This window comes from Dryobates pubescens, chromosome 8 (genome assembly GCF_014839835.1).
Source record: "Dryobates pubescens isolate bDryPub1 chromosome 8, bDryPub1.pri, whole genome shotgun sequence".
Lineage (NCBI taxonomy): Eukaryota > Metazoa > Chordata > Aves > Piciformes > Picidae > Dryobates > Dryobates pubescens.
In genome coordinates, this window is record NC_071619.1 from 15,778,862 (window position 1) to 15,799,225 (window position 20,364).

The window sequence follows — 20,364 nt, forward strand, 5'->3', positions numbered from 1 at the left end:
CATTCCTCTGTTTTGTTTAGCTATGAACTGCCTCTTTTTAAGAGGGTAGGCATTTGATCTCAGCTGGTGCTTCAAGAACCCACATCTTTGCTTAAAGTTACTCTCCTTCACAGCAAAGGCAAAGCAACAAATAAACCTTTTACACTGGCAAATATCAACTCTGTGGAGTGCTTCTGCCTATCAGCTGTGCAACTTGGGCTATCCTGATGATAACCAACTCATATTTTTCTATACTGCTGAGCCCATAGGATCAAATTAAGTTCAGTGCCTTGAGCCTTATATTCAGTTGTATAGGTGGTTCAAGTCAATGAGCAAATGAATCATCTAAGGCTTCAAATCCTGTAAACATGTAGGCATTTAGCAAAAGATCATCGTTAACGTCTGTCTTCTGACAGACTGCAATTGCCAAAAGGACAGTGAGATTTATTGTGCAGGAGGTAAAAGAGCTTCGGAGTAAGGATCAGAACATGAAGCTAAGGAGCTAAGGCCTGAAGTAAAAGAAGGAAAAATAAGAAAAATATGAAGCTGTAAAGTTATGCAATAAGAGAGGAAGAAAGTCCCTGAAAGTACAGAGAAAATGAAAGGAATGTAATAGTGGAGAACATAATCTTCTACTATGCAAATTACATTCCTTTAGATATTTAATTTTGATTGACTTAATCCTCCCCCTCTACCAGGAAAGCCTAAAGTTCTTGATTTCCATAAAAAATAACCCCCTAAAATGTGGTGTTTTGGTGTTTTTTTTTAAATGAAAAATCAAGTCAGAACATTTACCATGCACAATAAAAATATAGTGCTGTATTCAATACGTACCCTCTCTAACCGTAGGACTGAATGTCGTCTTCTTGTAAGGTGAACTTAAGGAAATAGGTTTAGTTAAGAGCAAGATGAGGAATAATGGGAAGTGTTAATCTTGCTGAAAGCAAAACATGTATTTAATTCTCATTCTTCCAAGTATAAAAATCAAAGTATCGCTGTTTCAGTAATAAAAATGATGCTGAAATTGTATGAAACATGAAGCATAAGCATCTGAAACAATGGATACAAACCCATACATTTGAGATTGTTCACACATTACTGCATTCACTATCTACTAAAAAGGATGAAGGAGAGCTTTAACCGTTCCTAGCGAATGCAGTCAAGATGTGGGAGCTGTGATAAGACTTTTTATAAACTATGTAGTAATTCATTGCATAGAAAAGATGCAACATTTAACTGGATGGAGCACAGGATTGTTGAAGAGAGTCTTTTTTTTCACTCCACCGAATAATGGTTTGATTTTGTTAGTTCTGCTGTCTCAGTCTGACATTGCACAGTATTAAATATTTAGGCTTTAAAGTGATCTAATTCATATTCTGAAGGCTGTTCTATATGCAATTAAATCAGTAATTTTGTTCTCTGCTGGGAAGGAGAGAAGTATTTTACTGCCTCTGAAATATCTTCCTCTTCACAGCCAATAAACTCATGGTTACCATAATGTGATTATGAGGCCAGCCTGTACTGCAGAAAGCCAGGTATTAATGCTGCCATACAGTAATTAACAAGGTTATTTTTCACATTATAACACCTTAGTCATGCTCTGCAATGCTCATGTGTCGGTGCTTAAGTATTTTTACATTTCTATCCCTTTACTTCCATCTCAATTAAATATACAATGGGAATAGTATTTCCCTGAGCAGTTCGTATACCTCATTCTATTTAAAACCAGGTCTATGGGACAGAACATCTCTTGCTTAGTGTAAATACAATTATCTTTGAAAAGAACAATTTCTGTTAGGTGATTTGACACAGCCATAATAGAAATAATGGATCTGACCATTGCTGCAACTTGTTGTGTTTACATTTGCTGCTTAATGTATCAAAGGAAAAAAAGGGGGGGGTGTGAAATCTAAATTGATCCTTACATTAGGGAGAATATTTTTGAGTGCTGGGTGGCTTTTAGGAATGCATCATACTCCTATTCTTGTGAAGCATCTCTTAATGCTGCACTGAGTTAACCAGAAAAAATATGAAAGATCATGAGAGAATCACAGCCACCGAAGGAAGAGCAGTAGATTAGCATCATTCTTCCGAATAAATTATTACTGGAGGCAAATTGTTAGAGAGAATTCTATAGCCGTGGGTTGGCAAAGAAACTGATACAAGGAGATAGGGGAAGGTGCTTTACTAGAAAAAGCACAGAAGGAAGCAAGTAAGCATTTTTGTGTCTTTGAAATAGAATAATTTTATGACTCTTTCAAAATAAAAAAAAAAAAAAGGGAAGAACTGAAAGAACCTCAGTTTAAGCACAATTCCTAGTCAGATGGTAAGTGATAACAAAACAATATGTCAAGATTGTGGGTAGAAATAGCCAGAATACACATCTCTATCTTTTCCAGTTCGGTGCTTCAAATTCTATTCCATACTAACCCAGTCTGCTTTGTTAAGTCGAACAGTGAAGGATGTTAATCTGACTCTGGAGTAATCAGTTAGATCAAGTCAGTGAATTCTGAGAATCAAATGTGGACTAATTAGAATGGAATTCTCTCTGCTTATGAAGGACATAGAGACCAGGCGCAAAGGAATTAAATGTGTGTGCTTCAAAAGCAGAAGTAGTCATGCTGATGTCATGGCACATTCAATTTATTACTGTGTTGGGCAGGAGGCTTTGAAACAGTTTTCATGCTTTTGGCTGTTCAGGTTTCTGTTACTCTGTGACTTTGCTCACAGTGAGAAGCAAGTCCTTTTCCTTTTTATTCCCCGCCCCCACCCCCATTTATCTTTTAGCCATACAACAGAGGTAATAAAGAAAGATTTTGGACACAGGATCCCAAACTGGACCATCCTATTAGTATTTTCTTTCTGTTGTTGAAGTTGGTGTAGCTGTTAAACCTCAGTTTGCTTTCTTGATATTTGGAAAAAAAAACACCCAAAAAACCCAACCAAACAAAAAATGACCCATCACAGAGTTTCCACTATAGCTATGAAAAAAAATCACCATTTTTTCAGCTTTAATATTTCAGCTATGTTTACTTTTCTCAGGAAAAAAAACCCACAAACACGCAAAGAAAAGGAAATGAACTTTTCTGCTGCTGCTAAGATAAAACATCGGGTTCACACTCACAAAAGTTATACCTGGATAATATGAAATGCTACCATACCTGACACTGCTGATGCTGTTTTCTTACAGGAAAAAATGCTCTCTTCTTCTACATCTACAGAATTACTAATCAATTCATCCACAAACAGAGATTTATTCATGTGAATGATAAATAGATGGCTACGTTAACTCACTCCATAGTAGCGCAGATAAAGCAAACTACTTTTCACAATTTCTGGGATTAGGGAATGAAATGAAAGTATTTACAATAAAATAAACCATATCGAGCCTTTCACATTTTTAAGTGTAATAACATCTAGTGGGACACACAGTGGTGTGGTCCAGTTTCCAGTTTGATAATCACCGTGCAAGCAGTTAAGTCTGCCAGCCATCACAACAAGCAAACAGCTAAGACAAACACAGACAGAAAGAGGGAATACAAAGAGTCACAGAGAGATAAAATGGTGTGCCAGAAACAGATACCAGGGTCTGTGGGTACCTCTTCCCTTTGCCATGTACCATGTAATGGTCCATATACATTACATCTCAACACTTGCTGTAACATTCAATATATTGAGCACACTGTAATAAGAAATGCCCTGTAAGAGCTACAGTTCAAGTGATAATTGAGGCTTTTTTTAGCCCTGTAGGATAAAAACTATTTTGTGTGGCTGTTGTAATGCAGCAGTATTAAAAAAAAACCTGGAATGAAAAAACCCACATACTGAAAGATCTCAGGTGCAGTCCTATATAGTTATAATGGTTTTCCATTAAATTGTCTGTAACAATTGCCCTCTATTAAATGGTGACAATTTAAAGGTACCAGGAAAGAATACTGGAACTCAGGGAGCCAATTTTAATTTTTTTTTAAAGCCAAAGGAAAGAAAGGACTTACTCATTTACCTTATCCATTGCTGGTGTTCATTGAGTGAATGTATGTGGTGGTTTTAGGCTTCAACCCACCACAATGTGTCAAATGGCAATTGTATACAACAGCCAGCAATATCACCCCATGAAGGAGGGACTCCTTTACCTACCACCTACATTTGAGCAGAGTTCCAGAAAGAGCAGGGCAAGAGATCATTTTTCCTCCCTAGAGCTGGGCACCCTGAGTGTGTCTCACACCTGAATCATAGAAACTTAGAATAGAATAGAATAGAATAGAATAGAATAGAATAGAATAGAATAGAATAGAATAGAATATACCAGGTTGGAAGAGACCTTTGAGATCATCAAGTCCACCTTATCACCCAACACCATCCAATCAACTAAACCATGGCACTAAGTGCCTCATCCAGTCCGCTCTTAAACACTTCCAGGGATGGTGAGTCCACCACCTCTCTGGGCAGCCCATTCCAATGGCAAATCTCTCTTTCTGTGAAGAATTTCTTCCTAACAGCCAGCATAAACCTCCCCTGGCACAGCTTGAGACTGTGTCCTCTTGTTCTGGTGCTGCTTGCCTGGGAGAAGAGACCAGCCCCCACATGGCTACAACCACCCTTCAGGTAGTTTAGAATAGAATAGAATAGAATAGAATTAACCAGGTTGGAAGAGACCTTCGAGATCATCATGTCCAACCTATCATCCGACACCACCTAATCAACTAAACCATACAACCAAGCATCCTGTCAAGCCTCGCCCTGAACACCCCCAGTGATGGCGACCCCACCACCTCCTCAGGCAGCCCATTCCAGTGGGCAATCACTCTCTCTGTGTAAAACTTCCTCCTAACCTCCAGCCTAAACCTCCCCTGACGCAGCCTGAGACTGTGTCCTCTTGTTCTGGTACTGGTTGCCTGGGAGAAGAGACCAACCTCTGCCTGTCTACAACCCGCCTTCAGGTAGTTGTAGAGAGCAATAAGGTCACCCCTGAGTCTCCTCTTCTCCAGACTAAGCAACCCCAGCTCCCTCAATCTCTCCTCATAGGGCTTGTGCTCCAAACCCCTCATCAGCTTTGTTGCCCTTCTCTGGACATGTTCCAGCAAGTCAACATCCTTCCTAAACTGAAGGACCCAGAACTGGACACAGTACTCAAGGTGTGGCCTAACCAGTGCTGAGTACAGGGGCAGAATGACCTCCCTGCTCCTGATGGTCACACTGTTTGTGACGCAGGCCAGGATGCCATTGGCCTTCTTGGCCACCTGGGCACACTGCTGGCTCATGTTCAGCCAGCTGTCAACCAGCAGGTCCAGGTCCCTTTCTGTCTGGGCGCTCTTCAGCCACTCTGACCTCTAGTCATGAGGTCTGTGGTGACAGGTTGGACATAATGATCTTGGAGGTCTCTTCCAACCTTGGTTATACTGTGATACTGTGGTAATTCCCTGGCTCCTCCTTCCGGCCCTTCTTGTGGATGAGCATCACATTCACCAGCTTCCAGTCATCTGGAACCTCTCCAGTGAGCCAGTGTTGAAAAATGATGGAGAGCAGTTTGGCCAGCTCATCTGCCATCTCTCTCAACACCCTAGGATGGATCCCGTCTGGTCCCATGGACTTGTGGGGATCCAAGTGGCTAGCAGGTCTCTAACTACTTCCTCCTGGGTTACAGGGGAACTATACTGCTCCCTGAGTCCATAGCAGGGGTTGGGAGGAACTTCTGGAGACCATCTAGTCCACCCCCTGAGCCAAAGAATCACCTAGGGCAGGTCATACAGGAGCACCTCCTGGTAGGTTTTAAAAGTCTCTAGAGGAGATTCCACAATCTCTCTGGACAGCAGCACAGGAGGCAGTTTCTGGTCCTGCAGTGTTGAAGAGGAAGCACTGAAAAAATTGCAAGAAACTAATTGCACACTTTCCTTTTAAAAGAAATGTACTCTGTCCCTCACCATTTGCCTTCCTTTTTGTCTACAATTTCTGCTCTGATTTTGAGCTCTTCAACATGGGGCTGTTTTGTAGATTCCAGTGTGTAGTACAAAGTTCCTATAATCTTTATTTTTTTTCCTTATGCATCCTCTAGAGATCAGTGACAAGTTCTCTCTTCTCATTTTTCTCCATTCACCCAGCAGCCTTTCTTCTTGGAATGACAGCAGGACCATAGCTGGAGTGTGCTTCTCATAGTGTTGCCTAACAGTTGTTTGCTGTAGCATCCTGCACTTCAGCATTCTGCAGACAGCATCAGCCAATGCTGAGTGAGAAAATGCCATAGCCAGGTTATCAGAAACAAAGGCCTTGCATCTGTGATGCTGTGCTTTTGGGTAGTAACCTAGATATAGTCCTCACTGTGCAATATGGATAGATGCCCTGTCTGGCAGAACCATGTAATCAAGAAACTCAGAGAGGGAAGAATAGGAAATAGCGTTGCCCTTCTGTTACAAGAAAGAACTGAGGAATGGTTTCTTCCCCAGATCAAAAGGAACATCTGTGGCATGTAAAAGAAACAAATCTGAGAATAACAAATCTGAGACATTTCTTTCTTGTGGGAGATAGCTGTGATACACGAAATGAGCTTTTTTAGGGAAATTGAATTCTTTCTTTTCCAGCAGCAAGCCTCAAGGTGCTACATGTTTTTGAATGATATGTCCTTTAAGGTTTGTTGTTTGGTTTGGGTTTGGTTTATTGTTGTTCTTGGGGGTGCTGTTCGTTTCTTTTGGGGTTTGGTGTTGCTTTTTTGTTGTTGTTGGTCGGTTGGTTTTGGTGGTTTCGTTGCTGTTGTTTGCTGGTGGGGGCTTTTGGGGAAGGTAGTAATTAAAGATTCAGCATTACAAAGCATATTTTTGCCATGAATTTGACACAATGCTTTTGAAGTTTATGAATCTATTAAGTCTTGGACACTCTCTAGTGTATTGGACAACAGTAGAGATTTAGATTATTTTGAAGTTGCAAGGAAGTTTTCAAGGATGATAGATTTAAATGGAGAGATAAAAAGGCAACATTCCTTCATTTATGCTTGCTGACTTCTTTTCCCTATCACATTACATTTAGCAAAATGGATAAGGCAGAAAGGATGCTGGTGTATTTTTATGTTAATTAACATATTTTAATTTCAAATCACATTTTTGAAGCTCAGATAGCTTCCAAAAGAGTGGTGCCAGGGCAAAACTAATGAATTTTAATATTTTTTTTTCCAGTATACTTCTGCTTTCATGAATTCTTTTTGTTATATTCTGATGCATGAGAATGCATCAGTAGGCATTCAGAGCATACAACCCACAGATCTGATTTTTACAGAAATCCCGTTTAACTTTTTTAGCTACATAATAAAGCTCACCTCCTAAGTGTGCTATTTTTAATGACCAATTGGGTAATAGGTACAAAAAAGTACTTTGGAAGGTTAGTCAACTTTTAAAAGAGTTTTTCAACACCATACATTTCAGGTGTTAAGTAATCTTTCTGCACAAAGGATGTATTTAACTGTTTTATAGCAAAATCATACTATTCTCAGACAAATTTTAAGGGGGTGCAACTCTTGTCCCAGGATGACTCCAGCTAATAAGCTTGCTGCAGCTACATTACTGAAAGCAGTACAACGTATTCTTTAGCCAGATAACTATGAAAATTGACTGCATTAATCCTGCTCTTCTACATCTTGGAGTGCTTCAGAAAACTCTCAGCAACTTGGCCATGCAAAGAATTTTGGCTGATATGCTGTCAACCAGAAACCTCCATGGGCTCTAGAGTTTGGCCAGAGCTGTTCCAGTGCCTATATTCTAGTGCTAACAGAGAGGGGTGCATCAAACAGCCTTTTGTTTCATAACAGCTATAAATGTTATATCATGGTCCATGTATTGCAATGCTCTAATCCTGGACAGTTTTAATAACTGTTCCTATCTTATGGCTCCACCAGGCGCAGCTTCACTAGTGAAACACTGGCCTGCTCTACGGTTTTTTTGCATGTTATGGAGAACAGGGCATACCCCCCCCCATTCTGTCTTTTGTGTAACACTTGCCACAGCAGTAATATAAAATCAATGACACTGTTAAGAGTAAATGTTGGTACTCATCAGGACAGATCGTGAAAAGATGTTTCTTTTTACTTCTAGAACTGTAACATACATGGGTGTTTGTGTAAAGCAGCAGCACTGCCCATGATTTACTGCATTGCAGTAAAATCAACAATGCAGCATTCTGCTGAGCCTGGCAAATACTCATTTAATTTGATAGGTGAACAGAGAGATCAAAACATGCTCCCCCCAAAATATTTTTAATTGTGTTACTCTATTTTTTTTGTTTGTAATGCTCCAAAAAGCTCACTGTGTAACTAAACACTACTACCTCTTGAAACTAAAATGCTGGTTGGAAACCCGATTTGAAACCACGTCTTTTAAAAGTAACAAAGTGAATCACAGTGATTTTTCTCAGTATTTCCTTTGGGAGGAGGAAAGAAAAGAGCAATTTGAGAAGTTAACAGTAACTCATAGGTAAGTTCCAGCTGAGCAGAAAATAAATTACAATGTCCATGTTAGGTGTGGGGGGAAAAAAAGCATCTAATTGTATTTAACTTCCCAAAGCTAGAGAGAAAATAAAGTAAGCTGAGAGTAAACATAAACCTAGGATATTTCTGTCCAGCTCTATTTCTTCTGCCTCCCCCCCACCCCTGTTTTTCTTGAACTGGCACTGTAAGAGATTGTTATTTTGTTCAGTAAAATGTGAACACTGAATAAACATATGGGGTTTTTAATAATGACATCATGATAGAAAACTGTTGTAGAACTGAAATCATCTACTTAACCTAAGTTTGCAGTTTGTTGTACCCTTCTGAAAAATGGAGGTAAGAGAGAGAACTCATCATATCAGTTTAGTGGCAGGGATCTTCGTAACTGTTGAATATGTAAGAAGAATGAAGATGAATGCATGCTTGTTTTAACTCAACCCAAAGAGTTAGGCTTTGTGGAGTCATCTATATTCTAAGATTTGATAAGCTAGCCAAACAGAATGTAGGTTTCAGAATTTCCTTGAAAGCCAAAAATGGAGACTGTACAAATTCATTAAAATCACAGTCCATTATGGCCCCTGGGTGATTACCTACTAGAATAAAAGGCCTGTTATACAGAATACCAACAACATGGATTTTAGCATGAAAGACACAGGCAAAGAGAGGATTGAAAAAAGGAAAAATAAAATCTTAGCCAAAGATGTTTTGGTTTAGGGCAGATTATGTGAAATAACTTTTATTGTTTAACCCCTGCACTATGTAGTAACTCTGCATTATTGTTCTAGGTACCTGGGAATAACACGACCTCTCACCTACCCTGTAAGGCAGAATGGGAAGTGTATGGCCAAGATGATTCTGTGTGTGTGGCTCTTATCTGCCTCTATCACTATACCCCCACTCTTTGGCTGGGCCCAAAATGTAAATGATGAAAAAGTTTGTTTGATTAGTCAAGACTTTGGCTACACCATCTACTCCACAGCAGTTGCATTTTATATTCCGATGTCGGTGATGCTTTTCATGTACTATCAGATTTACAAAGCTGCCAAGAGGAGTGCTGCTAAACACAAGTTTGCTGGTTTTCCCCGTCCAGAAGAAGTGGATGGGGTTTCTATGAATGGAGTTGTAAAACTGTACAAGGAATCTGAAGAATGTACTAACTTTTCTCGACTCCTAAAGAATGACAAGAAAAACATTTCGATCTTTAAAAGAGAACAGAAAGCTGCCACCACGCTTGGGATTATCGTTGGGGCTTTTACTATCTGCTGGCTGCCCTTCTTCCTCCTCTCCACTGCCAGACCCTTCATCTGTGGTACAGCATGCAGCTGTATCCCACTGTGGGTTGAGAGAACATTCCTATGGTTGGGTTATGCAAACTCTCTCATTAACCCTTTTATATATGCCTTCTTCAATCGGGACCTGAGGACAACTTATCGCAACCTCCTGCAATGCCGATATAGGAACATCAACCGGAAACTATCAGCTGCAGGGATGCATGAGGCTCTGAAGCTTGCAGAAAAGCCAGAATTTGTTCTGTAAGGTCATTCATCCTTTACTTGATAATTTGGTGTTTTATTACACTGCCTTTTTCCTCACAGATTTGATAGACAAGGAGTTAAGGAAAGAACCAGGTTTCTTGAGTACAGTTAATGCAGTGTTCAAGAAACAGAAAGGTAGCAAGGTTAATTCTTGTACAGCCCACCATTTCTAGTGAGCCTAGAGAAACAAGACCGCCACCTAAAGAATTCAGGTGTCAGAGGAACACCAATCAGGGGAGAGATAAAAAGGTGTTGCAAAATGTTTGAGTTGCTGGTAAGGAAAGAGCAAAGTTGGCCTAACACATTTGTTTGGTCTTTGGCTCCAAACTTTCAGTAGGTGTGAATGCTGGATGCATCTTTTATCCCAGCCATATTTTTTTTTTTTTTCTGTAATAAAGATTTAAGAATGGAGAAAAGTTCCATATAATTCATTGCTTTCCACTTTGTTATTATAAAAATTAATCATTTAAGAAGAAGCTGGGTCAGAGAATTTATATTGCTTAGAAATACCCTTTATTAACAACAACAAAAAAAGCCCACAATGTTAATTTACTAGATTGCTGGGAAACAAAGTGCTTTATGAAATTTAATGATGCCTTTGAACAGTGACTATAGCACAGAAAGATCAAGTTACACTTCCAATGTGAATATAAGAGTTTGAGTAAAGCCACATGGAGCAACATCTGTAGCTGCAGTCATGCAGCACAATTAGGCCAGTGCCGCTATGCCAATTACACCAGGTAAAGATCTTGCCCTATATTTCTACTATACCAAATATGTTTGATTACAGTTTATTTCAGGAGCTGTCTGGTCTTGGTCTGTCCTTTCTTTCTTTAAATCTCTTGGCTTTATCAGTTGAGCCTTTCTCTAACCTAGATTGAGAGCCTGTCTGTGCTCAAGCTTTTTCTGTTGATGTATGGCTAGTCCTTATTCCACTTCAGTAGTTAATTTATTGTCTATTTGAAAGGTCTTTTATCTTCTTGGGATTTCTTTCCTTGCTGAAGTCAGTAAGAAAAAAAATAAATGTAAGACTTTATGACATTCAGAGAAATTTGGACTTTAACTGATTTTGGTCATCTTTTCTGTTTGAAGTGGTTTATAGCCTTGACTTTTGTAAGGATCACAACAATTTAACATCTCTTCTTCTAGCTGTTTCCCTCACCACCGCAGCTCATCCAAGTATGTGATTCTATTTCTCTTGACTTTGGTAACAAAGCTCTTTCCTCAATAGAGCAGGGCCAAATATTATAATATTTGTATTTAATAATAATGCATTAATTATATTAATATATGAATAGCAATGTATTAATATAAAATGCACTGATTATGTAATATATTACTATAATAACCAACAATAAACTACTTTTTTATTTATTTTTAATGTGTATTTTCTATGTCTTTATGTTTTATGTTTTAATCATAACAAATACATTTATTTATTATGATTAAAACAACACATAACAATAAGATGCTTTTCTGGGGACCGAGTTTGCACTGCACACCGTGCTCCAGGTGAAGCACAATGTGTATAAGCGAAGGAAGACTATTTCAGAGCTTGATCTACTTTTTCAGATACAGGGACGTCAATGAGGAGACATGTTCATTATCAAAATGCCTTAGCAGCAAATCAGAATTCTAACTGAAAAAGGCTTATCTAAGAAACATAAGGGGTAGCAAATGAATGAGTAAATGAGAAGTCTACATCAACACATGTGCAGCCTGGCATGGGCTAGTATCAACCCCTATCACTCCTGCTCTGTGCATCCTTTCACACATTTCTAGGGGAAAGAAAGGCAGGTGAATCAGGTAGATGTGACTGGGGAAAAAAAAAAAGGTAATAAAAGCCCTCCCAGAACAAGTTAGGACATAGAGAGACCAGCATGACACTAACTGAATGGAGACAAAGAAAGGCAAGATATCAGAACCAAGGCACAAATGCTGTTCTGAGTTTCAGACTTATGACAGGGTAGTTGCTTTTGGGAAAACAAGCACAAAATTATAGAGGCAACAGAGATACATATCCAAGATGCTGAAGATAAAGATACAAACCTCTCTGTACCAATCTTTCCTTTTAAAGAAACACTGCATGTTGGATAAATCCACAAACTTCAGTCACAGAAGGATGAAGATAATGGTGACAGCTAACTCTGTAGCACCACTCCTGAGAGATTTGGAAGATGTCAGCTATCTTATCCTTGTGTCACAGTCTGAGATGTGAGAAGTCCCATGTTAACTATAGATTTTGAATGGCTTGAAACATTGGAATATCTCAGCTTTTCTATGAAGGTAGCTACCACTTCGTTTAATAAGTGTTTGACAAGAAAGATGGAGTTGGTACTTAGGTGCACAGGGCAGCACAGTTTGGAAAACAAGAAAGTATGAAAAAGATTATCCTGGAGAATTTCCCATTAACTGTAGTGCAGAACTGGCCTTACCCTAGCTGGATTTTTGATGAAGAAAGTCAGTGCAGCATTTGTTATTGGCTACAGTGCACACATGCAATATTTCTGATTATAAAGCTTAGTCATAGCACCGTAGAATCAAAGGATCATTTCAATTGCAAAAGACCTTTAAGATCAGCCAGCAGATGAGGAAACTGGGGAACAGCTGTTCAGTTGCTGACAATATCTAGATCACCTTTTCATCCAGCGCAAGCAACCACTTAGTCAGTAGTTGGCTGCAGCCTGAAATCTTCAATTGTTGCCAGAGTTATCCAGGCACTAACACATGGAGATGCCTGTCAGACCTTTTTTATTTTGTACATCTCTTTGTTCACCTCTGAGGTGTATGTAAGAATCCTCAAGATCATCCAATGACTGAAACAGGTCTCTAAAAGGAGTTTTAGTCATGGCTATGCCGGAGATCCTTCCCCAAGCCCACCTCTCAGTATCACAAACACATTTTACCCAAGATAAACACCAGCTGTGGCCAAAATAAAAGCCACAGATCAAAACCAGGAAAAGGGAACAAAATCCCCCAACCTCTTCTGCAACTCATTATATGGTGTTAGCAATACCCTGTCTATAATTGATAGACAAAACTAGGGCTAGATCTCAATGGAACCCAGGTGAGGGGGGTCTTGGATGAGCCTCCTTTACTTGAAACAGCCTTTCTATAGCGTGCCTTATGCCAGTAATATAGCAGCCAATGTGTAAGTTGTACTTTGCTAGGAAGTCACTTGCATCCTTCAAGTCTCATCCTGCTCAGATACAGCACAGCTTACCATAAAGGATCTCGATGAACAAACAGGCGGAACAATTCTCCTCAGGGTAAGCAATGCTCTTGAAGCAGAATTTGAGATAGTGTTTATTTTGAAGAGCTTTGATTGGCTAGTTTTGCAGCCTTGCCTGTCCACCTTGCACCTGCCCATCTCTGTTTCTTTCTATTGAGTTAATTAACCATAATCAAATCAGGAGCCATGCCACAAATTGTCATCTTTCTTCATTGCCATTCTTGCTGACAACTTTTCCACAAACATTCTCCTAGCCTACTATAGAATAGTATAGTATAGAATAGTATAGTATAGAACAGAACAGAATATAATTAACCACATTGGAAAAGACCTTCGAGATCATCGAGTCCAACCTATCACCCAACACCATCTAAACAACTAAACCATGGCACCAAGTGCCTCATCCAGTCTTCTCTTATGCACCTCCATTGACAGTGACTCCACCACCTCCCTGGGCAGCCCATTCCAATGGCCAATCACTCTTTCTGTGAAGAACTTCTTCCCGACATCCAGCCTAAACCTCCCCTGGTGCAGCTTGAGACTGTGTCCTCTTGTTCTATAAACGATTCTCCTTTCTCAGTAGCTCTTAATCTGCAGTACAACCAGGCAGTAACAACGTACAGCACGGTGTATTTCCTCCATGTTCAAACAAAACTCAAGGTTTTGATGTAGTATCAATACATCGTGAAAACTGTACTCCCTTCATTCACTTAGTACTGCTTTTCTGAGGGAGTCTGTCTGTGGTTGAAGTCTCATCCCTAATATTTTCTCCCAGTTGTAGCACAGTTTTAGTACTTAACAAACTCCTCTGTTTAGCAAGAGTCTTACTGGGTAATAATAGAATGAACAAAGTAGTAAACCATGAATTTATACAATATCTCATTATTACATGTCTATTGCTTTCCAGCTCAGTTTCACAGGAAGGAAAGCAATGTTTTTCATGCTCTGTTTACATGATTTACTAGCTAGCACCACCTGCAGAAAGATATGCCAAACAATGGGAAATAAATCTATTACAATGATGTGGAAAAAAAAAATCTATTACAATGATGTGGAAAAAAAAATCTATTACAATGAGACACAGAGAAAATGAATTATTTCTCAAATTAATACTATAAATAATGCAGACAGAATGCATTCACTCCTTCCTGCATGCTTCACAGAAGGAAAATGGATTTCCAGACAGCCCCTGCTCCAGACAATGGGGTCAGTGCAGGACCATTGGAATACAATTAAGTTTTGGGATTGCTGGCCAAAATGCTACAGGTATAGAAGTGGAAGGTGTTTGGATGCAATGCTGTTTGCTCTATTGTTTTCCCTTAGCTATCAGCTTAGCTTTCATTATTATTTTTCTTACCTTTCAGGAAAAACTATTCAAAGCATAATATTCTCAGAAAATGAGAAATGCTTCATCAAACCTGGTCACATCTTGCTTAAGAATCAGTTCTGGTCTTTCAAAACAGTGTTACTCAGGAAGATGCAGGGAGGGAGAAGGGAGAAAATTCAGAGAGATAGGGAATAGTTTTAATGTGCCAAGCTATTAACAGCACGACACAGAAGACACCGCTTATTTTAAAGGCTGAGGAGGTAGGAATGGTAAGAACTGGACTTTTTAAATTGTGGGGGGGTTATTGTTTTAGGTTTTTTTTTAGTGTTTTGTTTATTTCTTTTCTTTATGTTTTGCTGGGGTTTTTTTTGTTTGGTTTTTAAAGGAGGGCTCAGGTAAATAGCCTAAGATATCCCACATTATAGAGCAATCTTTGCACCTTGCAAGAAATATAAACTTATAACCCTCTTTAGCAATTCTATTATCTTAGGTAGTTATTGGCACTGAAGAGTGGGTTCAGCATGACTTTCAAGTGAATGAATACTGTTTTCTATACCTGCTTTCTGAACAGTATTCAAGGTATGCCTGTTGTAGCCCACACTTGCAATTCTGGGCCCACTTTCAGCTGTCCTGTGCATTGCCAAACCATTCTTCGTGTAGCAGTATATCCAATAAGGCAAATTTGTTTTACTCACTGAAAACTGGAAGATGATTATGATTCCTGGATTAATTTTTCTCTGCTGCAACAAAAAACCCCAACCTCCACCGAGGTGTTGTGTTTTCTAAAAGATATTACTTTGTGGTTAGTGCAGGGGAAAATGTTTTGATGGTTTGTAACTTTGTGTCTTTACTGATAGTGTGTATCACAGTTTCCAGAAGAGACCAATGCATTTTTATAAACCAATGTACCAGATTGAATAAATATTTTGCTTTTAGTTTTCTGTCTGCTCAGTCAAAATCAACAATATTTCATTAATTCAGTAGTTGTGTGGTCTTGTTGGTTCCAGAAAATTGTGTTTACAGTATACTTTCATTTTCTGTGAGAGAAGGGAAAGCAAGCCACTGTAGTATACTCAATTCAGCCCTTCTGGAGAATCTGTTTTAAAGTACAGAAAAATATAGCAGAACACATCTGGATGAACTCACCAATGTCTCAGAAAACTTCACGTCTTTGTCTAATTGAACCAAGATTTCAGCAGGTCTGTGATAAAACAGCAACAGTTCTTCAGGCAAATCTATCACCCTGAAGGAAGAAAAGGAAAAGCTACAATTTGGCAAATTAAATGAATGTTTACCTCCCAATAATAGCTGCAAACATGAAACAACCCAACCCAGTAAGTTAAAACAATGATGATGTTTTTAAAATCTCAATACTTAAACAGCATAATGACAAAATGTTACAAGATGTTTCACAGAAATACAAATATTAATACCTTAATGGCATGTGTTTCCAAACTGAGTGAGAGCTACTTTTGTTTCTTGCATATTTAATTAATGGAGACTTTCACTAAGGAATGTGGGAGCAAGCTGCTGTGGTTTTGAGGTCTAGTAAAATAATTTTACTTTAGCAGGTATTTGCTATAAGGACAATGTACACCTTCTGTATACGGATGTACTACTGAGGACCTGTTCAAGGTACACATTGCATCTCCAAGCTAAGGGCATTAAAGAGATCTAAATATTTGTCCCGAGAGACAAGAAATAGCAGAAATAGTTAACAACTAACATAGGAACCAAACAAATTCAGAGAAGCTGAAATCTGTATATTTTATTGCAAGCATACAGAGATCCTGTCCCTTACAGAATACTCTTTTTCTTATCTGACACAGAGTAAGTGCATTTGGCAAATCCATAAATTCTGTTTCTCTCTTCAAACAAAGCAGTAAATGCAGCAACTGAAAATGATGCTACAGACCTTTAACTTGTAATTACAAAACCAAACCAACCAATCAACTACCACCCCCACCCCCCCCCCAACCAGATGTTGAATTAGAACAGTTACTGCTGTAAAATAAATGACTTTTTAAAGATTAGTGTTCTCTTTCAAAAATAATCCCCTCTCAGCCCAGAAAACAACAAATATTATCAACAACAAATTGGTTTGGTATTACAAAGATTTATAAAAGCAAAATTTTAGCCATAATAATTAAATAGCTATAATGAAAATTGTTCTAATGAATGCAATACATGAACAGAAAATAGAGTAGAGTAGAGTAGAGTAGAATAGAGTAGAATAGAATAGAATAGAATAGAATAGACAGTATTTCCTAGGGGAAATGATATAAAGTCCAGGATTTTATTCTGACTTTTAAAAGTGCTCACAATTAGCTAAAACATAACTTGAAAAAGATTCCTTGTTTTCCTTCATAATTTATTTTGAACTTGAATGTAATTACCTGTCCAATTCTCCAAAGTTTCTGCCAATTTGCCTTCCTTTAATTTGGATCTGTTTTTTGCTGGATTGTGTTTTTGGTTAATTAAATATTTGAAATTATCAAGAATGCAGGTTTGTCTGTAGAAATGTCTTCTCCTGATATATTTACCAATGTGAATAATTCAATGACTTCAATAGGCACACAAAAGACTACCTTGCTGCACACTATAGACAGGCAGAATTGGAGTTAGGATGCTCTGAAAAGCTTGTAATCTCACAGGTGTTTCTGTTATAATATTTCAGCCTGGCTACTGTAGCGGCTTGGTTCTTTCCTTCAACAAAGTTGAGACTAGAGGCAGGAACTTGCCTTAATTATGGTTAGACTAATGCTATTATAGGTAGGATAAAATACACCATGGTTGCAGCTATGATGTGTATTCTGTGGAAAGCTTTTCTCTTGCATGTGTGAGGTCTCCACGAACAGTCACACATTGGCTTGTGCTGCTGCAAGAGGCTGGAAGGTTGGTCCAGATGTGGGGCTCTGAGTAAAACCAGCTACATTTTCTGAAGTAATTTTGGGCTTCTGCCACAGAATTGTGTAAAATGGAGCGGGAACTTCCTCAGTTCTCACAGTAACTCAGAACGCAATGAGTACAAGAGACTTGGAAACCACTAGAATCATCTGCTTTCCCCTGCGTTCCTCCTTTGCATGGGACCTTTGAGAATGAACTCATTAGCCATGATCTAATTGACTCTTAAGATATGTTTCTGTTTATTTCCTGATCATGTCTTTTAGTTGCTCTGGAACATTTCCCATCTAATTTGTCCATTTTTTTTTATAAACAGGAGAAGTCCTGATTTCTCCAGGGAAAAAGAATCATGACCAAATGTGCATCAAAGCATTCAGGAAAAGTCAAACCAGAACTGGAAGAAAAATGAAGAGTTGGCTTCTGAAGAATGGGGTAGATACATGAAACATACTTCATCTTCTTTTGATGGGAATGTGCTAAACCTACTCAATGAGGTCAATACATTCCATTAACTATATTTCTATTGGAAGTAGTCACATCTTGTTTGTTATGGGGCGAAGTGCTGTTACATACAAATAAAAATAGCTTTCTGCCTGAGAAAGCCAAATAATTTCAGCAATAAGAGTTTGGAACACTGAGTTGGGGGGGCGGGAGGGGCGGGGGGAATGTGCAGAGAGCATTCATTTATGTTTATCACATTTGTATATCGCCACATTGACACTAATATTCAGGGATCATCAATCAGACTGAATGTACTTTGTTACACTACAAAAAGAGGTTTTCAAGAGGTAGAGATCTCCATAGGAGATACCTTTCTAGTTCTGTAATCAGACCTGGTCTGGGATGTGATAGAGGGCAGACTGCATTTTCACAGAGCTGCCTTACCACTACATTTGTCAATTTTAATAAAAATTAAATTAATTTGCCCATATTTTTGCATAAAACTTTGATCCTTCATTATGCACAGTAGTCTGTTTTGTTCTCCATGTGTATTTTTGGGATCAAAAGCTGAGGTATCTTCTGGACCAGCCTACTATACCTTTATTATATCTCTCCTGCCCTTCCCTCATCATCTGTCTTATGTTCTTTACAAACTTAAAGCCTTTTCATAGCCTTCCTTTGATCCTAGCATAAAATTCTTGCTAAATTAGCTAATTTTAGTCATATGACAAAGTGATTAATTTGCCTCAGACCTGAGCAAAACAGAAATACAATGATCTTCTTATCACAAGATGTACCAGTGTAAAAGTTATGTGAAAGTATGAAAAAAACGTATCTATATATAATATAAAAAGCCAGATGTTCTGGATAATTTTCATAGATAAAATTGAGATTTTTATATATATATATACACACACACAAAATTTCAGTCAGGTGAGGTTTTTTGTAGGCAAAAGCCACTAGAGAACTGAGTTTAAACTCTATGTTTTAAGTCATATCTTTTCCCTTGATGATATCCAGTTAAAGGTGAAGACAGTTAACATAAGAGACTATATCCCATAAACAGCTTACCAGGAAACATAGACACAGGGAAATTAAGCTCTTTAAGTTGTAAGTGGTGTGCACTGAAAATGTTGAGTATCTTTGGTTCCAATATGATTCTTATTTGTAAAAGAAACAATTGCTGCCATTTAACTTGCAAATTACTAAAATTTACACAGTAGACTAATTCAGTAGAAAAGAAAATAGGGGTCTTCTGTATTAGGTACTGAGATATATTATTCTTTTAAAATTTGTATGTCCTCAGACATATTATAATGTTAATTTGGATAGTATTTAAGAGGTAATTACTTTTGTAAAATAAAATAGTTAAGTCTACTGAATACTGTGCCTGTGTCATATGCTTTCTTTGAACTAATGTTGCAGAGTCAAAGAATCCATTTGTTTAAGTGATTTTAATTTATATTCATGGAAGACATTCTCATCTACAGAAATGTCTGATTTTTTCTTTCAGCTTGACTACTTTAAAATACTTACTGTATGAAAATTAATTTTAAAGGAAGGTACCTACACTTGTTGAATAGCACTGAACAGAAAGAATGAGAGATGGGAAATATCAGTCACTCTCCTGATGAAAGGGGTGGTTTGGTTTGTTCAGCACAAGCATCGCTATAATGAACACTGGCTCAGGTCAAGACTGATGGCTCCAAAGCAAAAGGTGATTTCATCTATTCAAGCCTTTTAAGGCAAGAGCAAAATAGGGAAAATAGGGAGCTTCAGAGAGGTCTTTGAAAGAAAAGAGCACTGATGTCCATCATTAGGAATGAACCCAAAAAGTAGCAGGCATATCTGAGTTCCAGAAAGCGGTTCCAGGTATAACTCAGAGTATTATACTGGCTAGTTGAAGGAAGCTTTATTGCTCCTAAATCCCAGTGTGAGGCTCCAAGCCCATTCTCAGACACCACAGTAGAAGCCTATACTCCTAACACAGGCATTGGCATTTCATTTTGGGCATCAGGAGCCTAAGAAGTTAAACTTTACATTAGATTTGATAAAATCATATTCAAAGTATGCTGGCACAAACATGTGGATGAAGTAATGGATATTATATTACCAGCTTTAATTAACTAAAAGAAAACATATGCTGTTCTCTAAGGACTGACTAAGATGTAATGAAAATTACTAAGTCCATAGAGCCACTGTGCAGCTAGCACAGGGATAAAAATGTTATTTTACAGTGAATGATTATATTCATTAATATAGCTTGCCAGAGAGGGACCTAAACTTTCATTGGCAGCTTTTCATTTTTGTGCATTTCAATACATTTTTCTATTAGCAACAGCACTCATTCCTTTGTTATGATCCATTTTGGAGCTATGGCAAATAAGAAAGAAAAAAAACCCCCACAGCCAGTATCACTGGTAATTTGCATATAGATAGTTAAATTCTGTAAGATGAAAACCAATACCAGCCAATACAT

At 38.2% G+C, this 20,364-nt stretch overlaps 1 protein-coding gene across 2 annotated transcripts in view; it reads left to right on the forward strand.

Moving 5' to 3' along the window:
• The window catches only part of HTR7 (5-hydroxytryptamine receptor 7), a 34,222-nt gene extending 16,141 nt beyond the window's left edge, over positions 1 to 18,081 (forward strand). The window contains exons 2-3 of one of the 2 annotated variants that reach the window (XM_054163489.1): positions 9,232 to 9,978; positions 17,761 to 18,081. In XM_054163489.1, coding sequence (XP_054019464.1) covers positions 9,232 to 9,978; positions 17,761 to 17,797 — 784 coding nt within the window. In that variant the 3' untranslated portion in view covers positions 17,798 to 18,081. Of the gene's footprint in view, positions 1 to 9,231; positions 9,984 to 17,760 lie in introns of both variants that reach the window. The other variant, XM_009897730.2, reaches the window with a different exon arrangement.
• Positions 18,082 to 20,364: the final 2,283 nt, after the last annotated feature.